Source organism: Zingiber officinale, chromosome 5A, assembly GCF_018446385.1.
Source record: "Zingiber officinale cultivar Zhangliang chromosome 5A, Zo_v1.1, whole genome shotgun sequence".
NCBI classification, from domain to species: Eukaryota; Viridiplantae; Streptophyta; class Magnoliopsida; order Zingiberales; family Zingiberaceae; genus Zingiber; species Zingiber officinale.
The window spans coordinates 150,391,463-150,406,409 of NC_055994.1; the positions used below are offsets into that span (position 1 = coordinate 150,391,463).

Here is a 14,947-nt window from a genome sequence, read left to right on the forward strand (position 1 = left end):
TCAGTAATGCGGGGGCGTTCATACCATGGAGGTCGGCATAATGGAAATAGGTGATGACAAGGCGAGGGTCCTACACACACTCAGACAAACCGTCCTCACGTTAGAGACCAAGTACTAGGGAAAAAGTCTCCGGGTCAGGCCCTCCGACGCTCAAGTCAAGTACTTTTTCCCCAGAATCACAGTGAAAAGACGAATGCGTAAAGACAAGTGAGCGTACCTGCGTCGGAAAAACCATCCTTTTTATATGGCAGTGGGTACTTCTAGAGTCTGACAAGTGTCAGGGAATGTCGAGTGTCAGAATTTGTCTGGCGGTGAATGACACATGACATCTTCCTATAGGCTTGAGCAGGGATCGGGGGCGACGGACCCTAGACCGTTAGCATATTCCCTGACATGCGATGATTATTCCCTGATACGTTGTTACGATTCCTTAGCTTGATTGTCGTATAGTGCGTGTCCACCCAGGTCTATCACTCTTGGACGGTCTGTCACCCCTGGATTAAGTCTCTCGTACCTGCCATTCTTGACCTGTGAGCACAGACCTGCATTCCCTGTCCTTCCCTTGCTTATGTTTGTCACCTCATGAATACAGATCTGTATGTCCCAAGTCGCACGTCCGACTCGCCTATCATGTTCTACGTGTCTCATCCTGTAAATCCTGATATGTAAATCTTAGTATGCTTGCCCTAAACTGTGCGCCCTGGTCCGAGTAGTCCATTCCGCTTGTCTTATCCTGTATCCTGTAAGTTTTGACCCGTAAGTCTTAATATCCTGTATCGTCTTATCCTGTATCCCGAACGTCCTGACCTGTAAGCCATAATATCCTGTATCCTGTCCCGTATGTCTTATTCGAAAATCCTGACCTATAAGCCTTAGTTCGCGTAACTTGACCTGTACGTCTTGGGCCGTTTATCTTACTCTGCCAATCTTATCCCGTAAGTCCTGTCCTGTAAGCCTCAGTCTGCGTATCCTGACTTGTACGTCCGAGCTCGTATATCCCGACCTGTACGTTCTTACTCAATACTCGTCCCGATAAGAATTGAGATTTTTTTTCTCCCGATCCCGTACCCGAAGAGTGTCGGGACCCGAATGTTCGGGATCCAGAATATTCAGGATCGGGTAGGGACCCATAAGAATATCCCAAAAAATATTTTTTTAAAAAAAAATCTATGGAGACTCAAACAATTTTTTAGTACAATACAAATAAATTAAAATGATTTCGTGGTACATAACCATTAAAAACTAAAATATCTTCCACATCATAAATATATTAAAACTAATAAAAAAACTAAAACTACTACTTAGTTTATACTTTATACCTAATACAAGAAAATCAAAAAATAAAAGTTATCATGTCAATCATTATATCAACAATGAATTGATGATATGGTGACTTTAGTCTTTAGAAATACTCGGATTCAACCTAAAAGATAACAAAAATTATTCTTTATATCATTTTATCAATTTTCATATGCTAAAATAAATTAACTGACTATCTTCTTCACACATTGCCAATAAATTATTTAGAAACAAAATTATGATGAAGTATGAGAAAAATGGAGAGACAAAAATATAAACATAATGGTTAGATGCTTAAAATATAAAAAAATATAAAAATAATATTTTTAATATAAAAAATAATATTATAATATAATCGGGTCGGGACAAGATTTCCGTTGGGAGAAAAAAAATTTCCTGATAGTGATCAGGACGGGAAAAATCCTGAACCTTCGGGTCGGGAAAATGTCAGTTCAGGATATTTTTGGATCGGAAATGGGATGAGATTCAGGAAGGGTCGAGATTTCAGGGAGTTTTTTCAACCCTAAGTAAGAGTGCTTTTTTATTTTTCTGCCAATATATATAATATTAAAGAAGGAATGTTACTTATTTTCATTGCAAATAAAATAATAAAAATAATAATTTATTCAAATTTTTTTATCAGTAATTTATAGAGATTATATAATTTTTTAGTATTTATTTTTAATTTAATTAAAATATTAATTGAGTAAGAGAGAGTGGAATAACGTAATGACGAAAATATCATTGTCTTGCTGCTCGTGAGTCGTGAAGGCTGTCCTTTATGCCCTCAGCGGCTGGATCAGTTGGTAAGTGGCTGGGATGTTGTACCGTGAAGGCTGTCCTTTATGAAAGCAGATTCCATCCTCCGAAGTAAACAACCTCCAACTACGGACTTGCCTTCCGGCGATAATCAAAATGAATAGTGAAAGCGACGCCTTCATTGCGCCGGCCGATCATTTGTGGAATTCGATCGGAACGAGCAGCCTTTGGCGGTGGCGACGATGGCGAGTGGATGACTTGATCATCTAGTTTTCATCTGCCTTCGCACTTCCATAGAACGATCGTTTTTTCCTTCTCTCCGCCGAGTCCCAAACCCTAGATCCGTTTCTCCCCCTTTCGCCGCTTCTCGATTATCTACTACGCCGGGCACAACGAGCCCCCGCTGATTCAGGTTAGTTTTCTGTTGTTTTTTTCTTCTGTTTAATTTGATACTGTTCATTCGATGGGTTATTCACTTACTCTGGTTATTCGCATTTATATGTGCAATTTCATTGAGAATTATATTACTTCTTGCCTTGATTAAAATCTTCCAAGGATTTTTTCTTGTCAACTATTGTATGGGGTTGGGCTTTTCCTTTTCTTCCCATTAATTTGGTTCTACCTTCAGTTTCTTTATTCCTTTCAACATCAAGTAGTTTAGTCTTCATGTGAATCAACTCAAAGTATGTTTGGGAAATAACATGGCGGAAGTGTTCATGAAGTAATATTCTACCTCAATGCTACATGTACTCAGGGAAGTAAACTTGCTAACTTCCTTTTTTTAAATAATATTTTAGAATCAAAATGGAAGGATCTGGTAGAGGTAGCAGTGCTGATGTTGTCTTGCAAAATTATAAGCTAGGAAAGACTCTTGGAATCGGGACATTTGGCAAGTTTAAAATTGCAGAGCATTTGTCGACGGGCCACAAGGTTGCTATCAAGATCCTCAACCGTCATAAAATAAAGAGCATGGAAATGGAAGAAAAAGGCATGTCTAGATCTTTCTCCATCTTGAATATATTCATTGCATTACTTGATAAAAATATCAGTAACCATTTTTCTATCACCTTGATTTACATTTCAGAAAGTTTGAGGATTAACATTGATTGAATATGACGATATTTTTTTATTCAAAAAATACAAATAATTTTATATCTTCTATGTTTCAGAGCCCTATTGTATGACCGTGTGATGTTAATAGAAAGTTCATCTAATAACCGGTTTGATTAGAATTGTGGTACCTCATATCTATTGAGGAAATGCTAATTAGATAAGAACAAAATCTACTTTGCATTGGACAATTTTACTTGTGAACTTGGAAGCTTTTCCCCATCTTTCTTCTTTATATGCTATTCTGCACTTGCAAACAACCTATATAGAAGGATCTAATAGTCATTAATTCTGCAATTTGCAAATACACAAAAATTTCAGAGCTCTTGATTAACAAGGAAATTAGCTTAGGATAATAAATTTTAAACTAAAAACATGCCTAAAATTTGTCTGAGATTGAGAAGTATTGTTGTTATAATACTCTTGATGCAATTAAAATAGATTATGTTAAAATAAGTCTGGGCATGGACTTTTTTTTTTAAATCTCTTTTTTACTTAAGTACTTTTATTTATGATATCCTTGAATGGGGTCTAAAGCAATTTCTTCTTGATAAAGATTAACAAGTAAAAATGAACCATTCAAATATATCAAACGATTTATAAATTTTAGCATACTTCAAACTTACAACTAATTTTAGTTTTTCTCTTTTCCTGCCTCTTTGAAACTGAGACTATTTTGCTAGTCTTATGTAATCATATATTGTAAGATCTTAAAAGGATGACTCTTCTTTTTGGTTTCATCATTCAATCAATGATTAAACATCTTCTAATTTAAAGATTTTCTTCTCTATAGTGAGATTGGTGATTAGTTGTGCAACATTGTCCTCTAATACATATCAATCATCCAATATCCCAGCATGCCCATTGCATTGACCATGTCATGTGATGTTTCGAGCAAATCTCAGACATTTTTAAGTTTATGTGTGATGCCCCACTGCCCTCTTATGTTTTCTGTCTGATTGATATATTTAGATGACATGATTTTGCATTGCAGTGAGACGAGAAATCAAAATTTTAAGACTATTTATGCATCCTCATATTATACGTCTTTACGAGGTGATTGAGACACATTCAGACATTTATGTTGTCATGGAGTATGTTAAGTCGGGCGAGCTATTTGATTATATTGTTGAAAAGGGGAGGTTACAAGAGGATGAAGCTCGTTGCTTCTTCCAACAGGTACTTGAGAATTCTTTCTTTCTCACACCTCATCCATAGATATATCTGAAAATCAGAGTTCTGACATTTTATTACCTAATGGGAATTCTGTAGATTTTTCTGGTTTGGTTCGTGTTTAGGTCATGCATACTCAATGGTCAGAAAATCCTGTTTCATCCAAATGCTTCCAAGAACTATTTTCCCTTTAATTATTTTCTGTTCAGTGTGTCTTTGGGTAGAGAGATTCATCCATATTTTGTATTGTTTTATGTGCCTTGTTGAGATTGATATCACCTATAGAACATATACTGACATGTCTGACTTTCTTCCTTTCATTTTGGTTAAAAACCAATGTCATCACCAAATAGATTATATCTGGCGTGGAGTACTGCCATAGAAACATGGTAGTTCATCGGGACCTAAAACCAGAGAACTTGTTGTTGGATTCAAAGTGCAATGTTAAAATTGCCGACTTTGGCTTAAGTAATGTCATGCGTGATGGTCATTTTCTGAAGACGAGCTGTGGGAGCCCAAATTATGCTGCTCCTGAGGTATTTAGAAATTCCTCTTTGTTAGTCTCTTGTTTTCCGTTTTACTTGGACTTTTACTGTGATGCTGAGTTAATTCGTTTTAGGTTATCACTGGAAAATTTTATGCTGGACCTGAGGTAGATGTGTGGAGTTGTGGTGTCATTCTTTACGCTCTTCTTTGTGGTACCCTTCCCTTCGACGATGAGAATATACCAAACTTGTTTAAGAAAATAAAGGCAAGAAATCTTCTAACTCATTTTTTTTGTGTTCTGGTTCCGCAAGCATAGCATATTGATGGATTCACCGTTGTCGATAATCCAGGGGGGGCTATATACTCTTCCTAGTCATTTGTCTGCTCTTGCTCGGGATTTGATTCCTAAAATGCTGGTGGTCGATCCTATGAAGAGAATAACTATTGGCCAAATTCGTGAACAAGCATGGTTCAAAATTCGTCTTCCTCGCTATCTGTCTGTTCCTCCACCAGATACGTCACAGCAAGCTAAAAAGGTGAGTTGTTTTGGAATCGTTACTTAAGTAGTACTCTTTCTATTCTAAATACTCACCTAGAATTTCTAAGAACACGTATTATTTTTATAAAAAAATCCTAAGAAGGTCTGATTAAGGAGTTACTATTGACTACTAGATTTGTGGATCCAGTTGTGAAAAAAATGATACGGATTAGAAGAAAATCTCAATTTTCATGTTATTCTCAGACTATGAAATTTTTGCCCCTTCTAATCAGTATTATGTGCTTGAGATTTGTTACATGAATTCACTCCTTTTATTTGTAAATGATAGATACTATCATTTAAGACTGCTGTGTTAATTGCTTATATTTTTAATTTCTGACTCTTTTGATGCTGTTTCGGCTAATCAAAAATTTTCATATGTTTTACATTCTCAACCCGGTTCTTGGTAGATGACTTGAAGATTCTATAATCTGCCTCACAAACAGTTGACCATTCTGCAGATCGACGAAGACATCCTTCTGGAGGTGACTAAAATGGGCTTCGACAAAGACCAGTTGATCGAATCTCTTCATAACAGGATACAAAATGAGGTATTTTCTGCAATCAAAGTGCTTCTAAGACAACTTCAACTAATTGTATTAGTCTTCATAAATTAGGCAACTGTTTCGTACTATTTGCTCGTCGACAATCGATTCCGCGCCACGACCAGCGGCTACCTTGGCGGTGATTTCCAAGAAACCATGGTGCGCATTGCTTAATCTAAAATAGAACTGCATGGCTTGCTCATGAAACTATGGATTATCTGCATGCATTTTCCATTTTGCAGGAGTATTTGCATACGAGTTCAAGTGACATAGCAATTCCAAATCGCCTACCAAGTTTCCCTCAAACCGAAAGAAAATGGACCCTCAGACTTCAGGTGCTCTCACTTGCTCATCTCTCAAACAAAGCATTTAATAAGTCCTTTAACTTGCACATCTTTTGGTCATCCAGACCCGAGCCCATCGTGAAATCATGACAGAGGTACTCAAGGCTTTGCGAGACCTGAATGTTTCATGGAAGAAGAATGGGCATTACAACATCAAGTGCCGTTATCTTACTGGCCGTGCTGATGGCGAAGGCAATGACGAAACAGACGGTGCTGGAAGCATAACCACGGCAGTGAAGTTTGAAATGCAGGTAAACCCAATCACAGCCATTCTTTCATTACAAGAGGATCAACCACGTGTCCTTACGTGTTTTGCAGCTTTACAAGACCAGAGAAGAGAAGTACCTCCTGGATTTGCAGAGAGTGAGCGGTCCTCAGCTTCAATTTCTTGATTTGTGCGCTGCCTTCCTTGCGCAGCTTAGAGTTCTGTAACAAATTTGTCACTCGCACTCGACTGTCTTAGAATTCTGGGAAATTCAGCAATGCATTTTTTTTTAAGAAGACATTCAGTGCGTTTGAATACATGATTCCAGAGCTGCATCATCATAAAATGACTTTTTTTACAGACTTGGGAAAAACATAACCCTAGAGTTTGGTAAGCAGTCAGGAGAAGAGGGATCAGCCGCCGAAGCCATAGAGGGTGCGGCCCTGGCGCTTGAGTGAGTAGACAACGTCCATGGCGGTAACAGTCTTGCGGCGGGCGTGCTCAGTATAGGTGACGGCGTCGCGTATGACATTCTCGAGGAAGATCTTGAGCACGCCGCGGGTTTCCTCGTAGATGAGTCCGCTAATGCGCTTAACGCCGCCGCGGCGGGCGAGACGGCGGATCGCCGGCTTCGTGATCCCCTGGATATTGTCGCGGAGGACCTTGCGGTGCCGCTTCGCACCACCCTTGCCGAGCCCCTTGCCTCCCTTGCCACGGCCGGACATGTCGACAAACGAAGACCACGAAAACCGAAAGAAACGACGGGCAAGCGGAGGGATTTTTGAGCCGGTGTGGTCGGAAATAACTGGCCGAAGATATTTATATAGAAGTTTCGGGGCTGCAGACAAGGAGGGATCCGTGGGATGGTGCTTATCAGTCGTCCGATTCGGTTTCTAGAGCTCTGATCTGTCAGGTTTCTGAGTTCGGATCAGTGACGTGGACGGAAAGTTTGGGCCGACTTTCAGTATCCGTCGGGCCGTGTGTCCGGGCTTATTAAGATTTAATTGTGTAACATGAATTGACGTATTTATAAAATAAATTGGTTTTAAAATTCTTATACAAAATACATAACTGAAAGCGCATCATCGAAATAATAATCTTAGATAATGATACTTTAAAAATTGAATCCTAACTTCTTGACTACAAATCTATGCGCCCCCAATTATACTTACGGTCTGAGGACTTGAAATTTCTATTTACTGATTTAATTAGGGGTGGTTCGGTATCTTACACTAAATAGTGCGAAAAATATTTATATCCATATCCTATTGAATTTTTAATATGATATAAATTTATATTATTTATATAAATTTTCAGTATTGATGAGTATATAAAATTTTAATACGAAATTATATAATAGCGTACAAATTTATTTCATACAACGTTATATTAATTTTTTGATATATTTTTTCACACCTATTATTTATCGATGATAACATCAGTACGATATTGATTTCATAATTAATATAACAAATTATGCCATTTTCAAAAATTATAAGGACAATATTTTTTTTTCGGAAATACTCTGAGTTCAACTCATTTCAACAAATTCATTGATGTTTAAGCTAGCAATCTGTTAGAACTTTACTCATAATACGTTGGAGGGACAATATTTATTTGTTTGTCTGTCAAGATGACTTTAATTGATAATCTTAAGCTATCAGCCTAGTTGAATAGGTCGATCGTCAATTTAATATATCGGTGAATTCTCCGAGTACTTGAGTCGAGGACTTTGAAACCGATGGCTCAAGACGGACGTCGATCAAATACGAAGTCTGTGTCTGAGTTACGTGAAGAGCGTCTCCCGAAGAATAAAGGTGTCTAGTCCTGCAACAAAATAATCTTCTTAAAATAGATTCGTCTCATCTAACGATGCTAAGAAATCATGCTTGGACATTTATTTTCTAAGATAAAACGATAAGACTACGACACAACTTAGCATAGATTAATATGACGAACTAAACGTATACCTAAATGTTGTTGCGTGAGAGCACTAACACAGTAATATATTTGCACCAAAATAGCAAGCATGCAATAAACAGGTAAATAAAAGAGTAAGACCCATAAATTGTTATCCTTCGGTTGAAGCGTCGGCGTGCCGACTGTCTTTAGAGAATATATTGCCGCCCACGGTGCAGAGGTTCTCCGGCAAAATTCTCCCAAGATCCGATAACCATTCGCGGCGTCTGTAGGTGCACTTCAAGACGAACGTCGCACTCCGGACCCAACCTCAGATCGCGGAAAACTCTCGAAAAAGAAGTGCGCTAGGCAGCGCATGCACACACAGAGATGAATGGAGGCGCAACATTTATTCACTCTGAAACACTTCTTCGGTAGCGAACCAAAGCGTCGGTCGGTTCCCTCACACACGGGACAGAACCAAACCAAACCAGACCACCTGCAAGAGTGAGGCCCACGAGCTCCGATTTATGGATTTCCGGCTCGAACCCCGAACCGCCTGATTTGGACTCGGCCCGCGCATGCGTGTAGATCCCTTAACTTTGCTAAGTAAGGATGGAATGACTCCATATATAAAGTCTTCCAACCTTCTTAGTTTAGCAATGTGAGACTAAATACATATACATATGCATTACTAGAACAACAACAAAAAATAAAAAAATTAGTTTAAATTAAAACACAGAACTCAACCCTAAATACTATCATAAATATGTATCGAATCAAAAATTACTCAACAAAAAGATAAAGAAGAACTAAGAAATTTCTCATGTTAGAAGCCTCTCTTTCTTTCCGCTTTATGCTCATGCTTACTTCTCCAATCTCCCTTCACGTTGAGATCAAGATTGCTTTATAGAAGTGCTCAACTGCATGAACAATCACCTTTAAGGAAGGTGGCATACTCTGAACATGTCAAGTAGCTTAGGTAAATTTTACCCTGCCTGTACAGGCACTGCCCCAACCTCTCACAATGAGGTGGTGGGACCCACTACTTAAGTGTGGGTCCCACCATCCCAATGTGAGAGGTTGGGGTAGTGCCTGTACAGGCAGGATCGAATTAACTAGTAGTTTACATGCACATCAAATACATATGGCAGTCATGCAAAGTACTAACAAGGTTACTTTGCATGCAATGTGACGCCATGAGAACAACTACATTATATGCAACTAACATGTGAGTGTGCAAGTGACATATGACGTTAAGAATTCAAGAAGGGTATAAATTACGAACTAATGTACGTGGAGTCATTGTATCCCGACTACGGTTCATTTTGTATAATAATGTTCACACAAAAATCTTGGGGATAGTATAATTCGGATCTTGGATTAGCTGTAATGTCATTCACTAAGTGTGAGATTAATATCTCATAAATCGTATTTCTATTCACATTTTTCTAAAACCCTCACATAAATGGAAACAAGGTATGTGATAGTCTTCGGCCGTTGAGTCGTGTATAGGAAAGGTAAGTGTTACCCTTTGAACCTAACCTTGTGAACATCTGTTTGCTCACTGGCTAAGTAGTAGATACGATGTCTTTAGACTATTTTTCCATTTGTGTAAGCATGGACAAATTTCACCCAACATTCTCCCTGATATAGCTCAGGTCTCGTGAGTGTGTTCATTCTTGGTCATGAACATGTTTGGTTTTGTGAGAAGCGTTAAGAATTGTATCGCCATTTCTCTTCGAAGTAGCCCTACTTCTTACTCACATAGGTGATCTCTCGAGAGTATTTTCTATTACTCCAATGTGATCATTAAAAGCAAGAATGTTTACCCTTCATCTAATCACTGATTCATCGAGTCAATCCTCTACAATTATTGTCTTTCAGTACAATTAGGTTGTCCCTTTAAACCTAGTTCTTAGGATCTCCACTCAATATAGGTTGGGTTTCCTTTGCATCTATAGTCGGCATCGACACTTACATCAAGCTCATTCCTCACAATGAGCTAACAATTAACTCTCTATTTAACCCTTTGTTAGTGGATTTGCTTGATTATCCTTTGACTATACATAGTCCAAAGTGATAACTCTTGTTGAGAGTAGTTGCCTAATAGTATTTTGTCTACAATGTATATGTCGAACCTTACTATTATATAGATGGCTCTGCGATCGGCCAATTATAGATTGACTATTGCAATGTATACAAATTGTCGACACATGTTTCAACCATCACTATATTTGTCAAGAGCTACAAACTCAGATTTCATTGTGGATCTAGTTATTATTATTTGCTTAAAAGATTTCCATGAAATAGTTGCACTTCCCAAAGTGAAGAAATATATTGACTTAGAATCTTTTATACCCGATATCCAATTTGTGTCGTTGCGTCCTTCAATCATAGCAGGATATCTCGTGTAATGCAGTCTATAATCACGAGTATACCGCGAGTACCTTAATACTCTTGTTATCTATTTTCAGTACTTAATATCGAGACTGTTCGTGTATCTACTCAGCTTGCTTACTGCGTATACTAAATTTGGTCACGTACAACTCATTAAATACATCAGACTTCCAACCACTCTGGAGTACTCTAGCTGAGAAATACTCTCATCTTGATTTTTGATAGATGTTGACTCATATCTATCGGAGTCAATGTCACCGCAGTATCACCCTATCGCTCGGGTACCATTCAGATGTTCGATCAAATTTTGGGTTGGTTGTCGTTCTATTTAACACTCATAGCCATGTCGACATTCATAGCTTGTGATTCACTCGCCGTTCCACCTTGCACTCGTCGTCTGCGTCTCTTTTGTCGCTCTGTCATGCCCTCGCTGCTCGTATCTCACTCATCGCTTTGCCCCGCATTCATCGCCCGGTCGACACTTGTTTTTTACTTGTCATTTGCATAATTGCCCGATCACTTTGTTCAATATCGCTCAAGCGTCTTCCCGATATCACTCGGTCTCCCTCTGTATCTGATCGATCGGTGGCTTGACATGCGCTTCGCATTATTTCTCGTCGCTCGATACTATTTGAGTCACTTGCTCGGCATCACCATAGCTACTCGTCCGACGTGATAAGACGAGTCCAATGATCTGATTCTGCGTTCGGTAGCGATTTTATTTTGGGCTTTGTCTAGTCAGTCGGACTTGCACCTTCTTCGACTAGACTTGAGGGGGAGACTTGTGATGTGGATATAGGTTGAGGGGTAGAGAAGAAATTAAGGGGAGGAAGGAGGGCATTTTAATCTTTTTGTTGGTTAGGGCTTTAAGAGGGGAAATGAGGCATTGTAGCAAAGGAGGGTGTTTCTTCTCCACCGTCGCCAACAAGAAGAAGGAGGAGGTCTTTCTTCCTCCCTCCCGCGCTCCTTGCCGATTCTGGTCACCGCCTCTTCTCCTCTCTCTCTACTTACCGCGCCGCCACTTCGGCTCCCTCTTTCGCCGCCACCCTCGAGCGATGGCCACCGGCGACGACCGCCTCTCTCCTCTTCCTTCTCCTCGCGACGTCGGCCATAGCCTCTCCTCTCCCTTCTCCTCACGACGCCGACCACATCATCTCCTTTTCCTTCTTCCTCTCCATGCCTTTGTCGTCGCCGGTCAGACCGACGCCAACACCAAGAGGGCTTTTCTTCCACAGCTAAGAGGAACCAAGGGAGTAGCTCGCGTTTTCCTTCTTCGCTGCCACCATAGCCGCGAGGGACGCCGCTGCCACCCCCATTCGGTGCTGCCTTGCCGGAGTCTTGCCGACGTCGGGTCCTTCTCGTGCCACCTCTGCCCTTCCTCTTCTCTCTCTCTCTCGCACAGCCGCCTCCTGCCATCACCAGCTTAGACGCACGTCGCCAGAGCCCTCATTTTCTCCCTCACTCATGCTGCCACGCGCCGACAGCCCATCATCCGCCTCTTCCTCTCTTCCCGGTGCCACCATAGTTGTTGGAGCCGCTGCCGACACCTCAAATCCGTTGGCCCGATTCTCCGACGCTCGATTCGCAGTGTCTTATACTTCCGATGTCGATCGGGCCCCCAAGCCCTCGTTGTCATTATGTTTTGACTAGACTTTTATGATATTTTATGTCCCGGCTTACGTGCCGATATTTGTATCCCGGCCTACGTGCCGATGTCTTATCTCGGTCTGAGTGCCAAGGTCGCATCCGGTTTCGTGCCACCGCGTTCGGCTCCGCGTCGTCAGATCCAACTCCTCGTCCGGCGTATTCATCTACCCTTCCGGGTCACGACAACTTGAGCAACGTCCCATCCGAGGGCACCCCCTGGGCCAGGGTAAGTTTCCCGTACTCGCCCCTCATTTATTTCATTATTATATTATTAGTCTGTTACTCATATATTCGTTGGATCTGTCTCGAGTCTCGGAGTTCAGGGATCGGGGGCAACCTGGTCACTGCTGCAGGTAGCATTGATTAGAGGACTTTTGACGACTTGGTCAACACAGAAGCCATCTCAACACCCCCCCCCTCTGGGACATCGCGACTCGGTCAACATTCCATCCACCTCATCCAACGGTCTATCCGACTCAGATTTCAGACAGGATCATCCACGTTTTGTCAAATATCGAAACTCAAACATCTAGACTCAGGCTTCAAGCCTAGTCAGCCTTGACCTAGGGAATATTGCACCAACACGTTACATAGAGCTTAGAAAATAGGAAGCTGATTGTACCATTATCAATCGACCGATGCTTGTACCAGTCGACTGGTGCTGGTCAACGGTAATCCGTAGAACCCACGATTTTGCCAACAACTCTTTATCAATCTATTGATGTTATCACCAATCGACTGATCCTTTTAACCCTCGGGTATAAAAAAATTCTGTGTCTTATCTTAATCGATTGATCTCATCATCATCAGTTGACTGGTAAAATGTTAAACCTATGGCATCATAGAATAACGTTAAGTTGATAAGAAAAGTTCAAATGAAATTTTCAAACATTTAAACTTACCGGTGATATAGCGATGGGATATCTGAGCGGCATCAAGAGGGTCAAGTGAGAGCACAATAAGAGCATTACCGATGACTATGACTGTAATACGTTGGTTTCTTTCAAACTGCTCCTTAGTCCGTGAATGATGCTCGTAGCTGCAATATGGTCGTCCACATAATACACTGGTTGAAATTGACACTCAAGGGCGGCATCTTTATCAATATACTTTCGGTAATCCTCAAAACTCATCATCCCAATGCATCGCAGCTGACCTCTCGCAAGCATTGGCTTGAAGAGGTTAGCAGCGTCTAGAGTACCTCCTGCTTCGCCCGCACCGAGAACCAAGTGGAATTTGTCGACGAAGAGAATGACCTTGCCTTTGGCCTCCTCAACCTCCTTGAGGACCGCTTTGACGCGGTCCTGAAATTCATCGTGGTCCTTGACTCCGGCGATCAGTGCACTTGTGTCGAGCGCCACAAAGTGAACATCTAGCAGATTACTCGGGACATGCCCGCGTGCGATACGCTGAGCAAGACCTCGACAATTTCTTGAATAAGATCGCAGTTGAAGATATTTAACATCACAAAGAGCATCTTCTTCAATACAATATCTTCTCCCAACTCATTATCAATATATTGATTAACAATAGACATTACTGAAAATCAATACCAGTTTCTCATTTATCAGTTGATTTTTGAAATACTTTTATGCTCCATCTTAAAATAAATTTTGTACAGCAATATTTTTTGTGCTCTAAGACAGCTTCATCTTACAAAATAAATAAATATCACGTTGAACAATTTAAATGCGGTGCAATTTTACGTTTACTAATTTTAAAATAATATTATTTTATATAAAATAATTATAAAATAATATTATTTTTTACAAATTTGTTCAGAGGTGGAGTATAAAGTGCATTTTGAATATAAAATTATAGATGAATATTATTTTAATAATCTTTTTTTTTAAATGTGTCGATATAATATTAACGAAAGAAGGTTGCTTATTTTAATTAAAAATAAAATAATAAAAATAATTTATTTTAGTATTTCATATCAGTTATTTATAGTATATAATTTTAATTTAAGTCAAATTTATTTATATAAATGGTTAAGATAACATATGAAAAATATAATGATAAATATGTTAATATAACATAATAAATATAGAAATAATGATAAATATAGTTATAATTATTTAAAAATGGTAGATAATCGTAAATTTCTTAATTTTTGATTAATATCCGTAATTGTTATTTTGTATAAAACTGACCATCGGTAGTCGGATTTCCCTCCCTTCGCACTTCCTTACACAGATCGTTTTAGCGCTTCTTCCTTCTCTCTGCGAGTCCCAAACCCAAGTTCCGATTCTTCACAACGGTTGATTCAAGTTAGTTTTATGGGTTTTTGTTTTTCTTTCTGTTTTACACGTGCAATTTCATTGAGAATTTTGTTGTTACTTGTTGTCTTTTTTCAAATCTTGCAAGGTTTTTTTCTCGTCAACTATTGTATGGGTTTGAGCTTTGTCCTTTTCTTCAAGTTAATTTGATCGTACGTACCTTCAGTTTCAGTTGGGTTAAACAATTATTAGAACTTCTATGATGTTAAGCTTGTATACTAGTTCAACCTCCATCTTCCTCTTTATTCCTTTCAACATCA

General features: G+C 39.5%; 2 protein-coding genes across 3 annotated transcripts; one reads left to right on the forward strand and one right to left on the reverse strand.

Moving 5' to 3' along the window:
* Nucleotides 1-2,094: 2,094 nt before the first annotated feature.
* On the forward strand, nt 2,095-6,759 carry LOC121982448 (SNF1-related protein kinase catalytic subunit alpha KIN10-like). Of its 2 annotated transcripts, XM_042535508.1 has the most exons (11): nt 2,097-2,470; nt 2,856-3,046; nt 4,163-4,347; nt 4,695-4,877; nt 4,961-5,092; nt 5,178-5,363; nt 5,827-5,916; nt 5,983-6,069; nt 6,153-6,245; nt 6,320-6,505; nt 6,573-6,759. In XM_042535508.1, the coding sequence occupies exons 2-11, from the start codon at nt 2,863-2,865 to the stop codon at nt 6,684-6,686; spliced, it is 1,440 nt and encodes a 479-aa protein (XP_042391442.1). In that variant the 5' UTR covers nt 2,097-2,470; nt 2,856-2,862; the 3' UTR covers nt 6,687-6,759. The 2 variants fall into 2 exon arrangements, with proteins under 2 accessions (XP_042391441.1, XP_042391442.1); XM_042535507.1 differs by having other exon boundaries at nt 2,095-2,470; nt 6,320-6,759.
* A 9-nt stretch (nt 6,760-6,768) lies between these two features.
* On the reverse strand, nt 6,769-7,269 carry LOC121982450 (histone H4-like). Its single transcript, XM_042535509.1, has one exon. It carries the CDS (start codon nt 7,182-7,184, stop codon nt 6,873-6,875), a length of 312 nt encoding a protein of 103 aa, XP_042391443.1. The 5' UTR covers nt 7,185-7,269; the 3' UTR covers nt 6,769-6,872.
* Nucleotides 7,270-14,947: the final 7,678 nt, after the last annotated feature.

What these genes read in the sequence shown, in the direction of transcription:
- LOC121982448 (XM_042535507.1), top strand. Translation starts at nt 2,863, where the DNA reads ATGGAAGGATCTGGTAGAGGTAGCAGTGCTGATGTTGTCTTGCAAAAT. An exon ending in CATGGAAATGGAAGAAAAAG is followed by an intron (nt 3,047 to 4,162) that starts GCATGTCTAGAT and finishes TTTGCATTGCAG; the next exon opens with TGAGACGAGAAATCAAAATT. An exon ending in ATAACAGGATACAAAATGAG is followed by an intron (nt 5,917 to 5,982) that starts GTATTTTCTGCA and finishes TTCATAAATTAG; the next exon opens with GCAACTGTTTCGTACTATTT.
- LOC121982450 (XM_042535509.1), bottom strand. Translation starts at nt 7,184, where the DNA reads ATGTCCGGCCGTGGCAAGGGAGGCAAGGGGCTCGGCAAGGGTGGTGCG.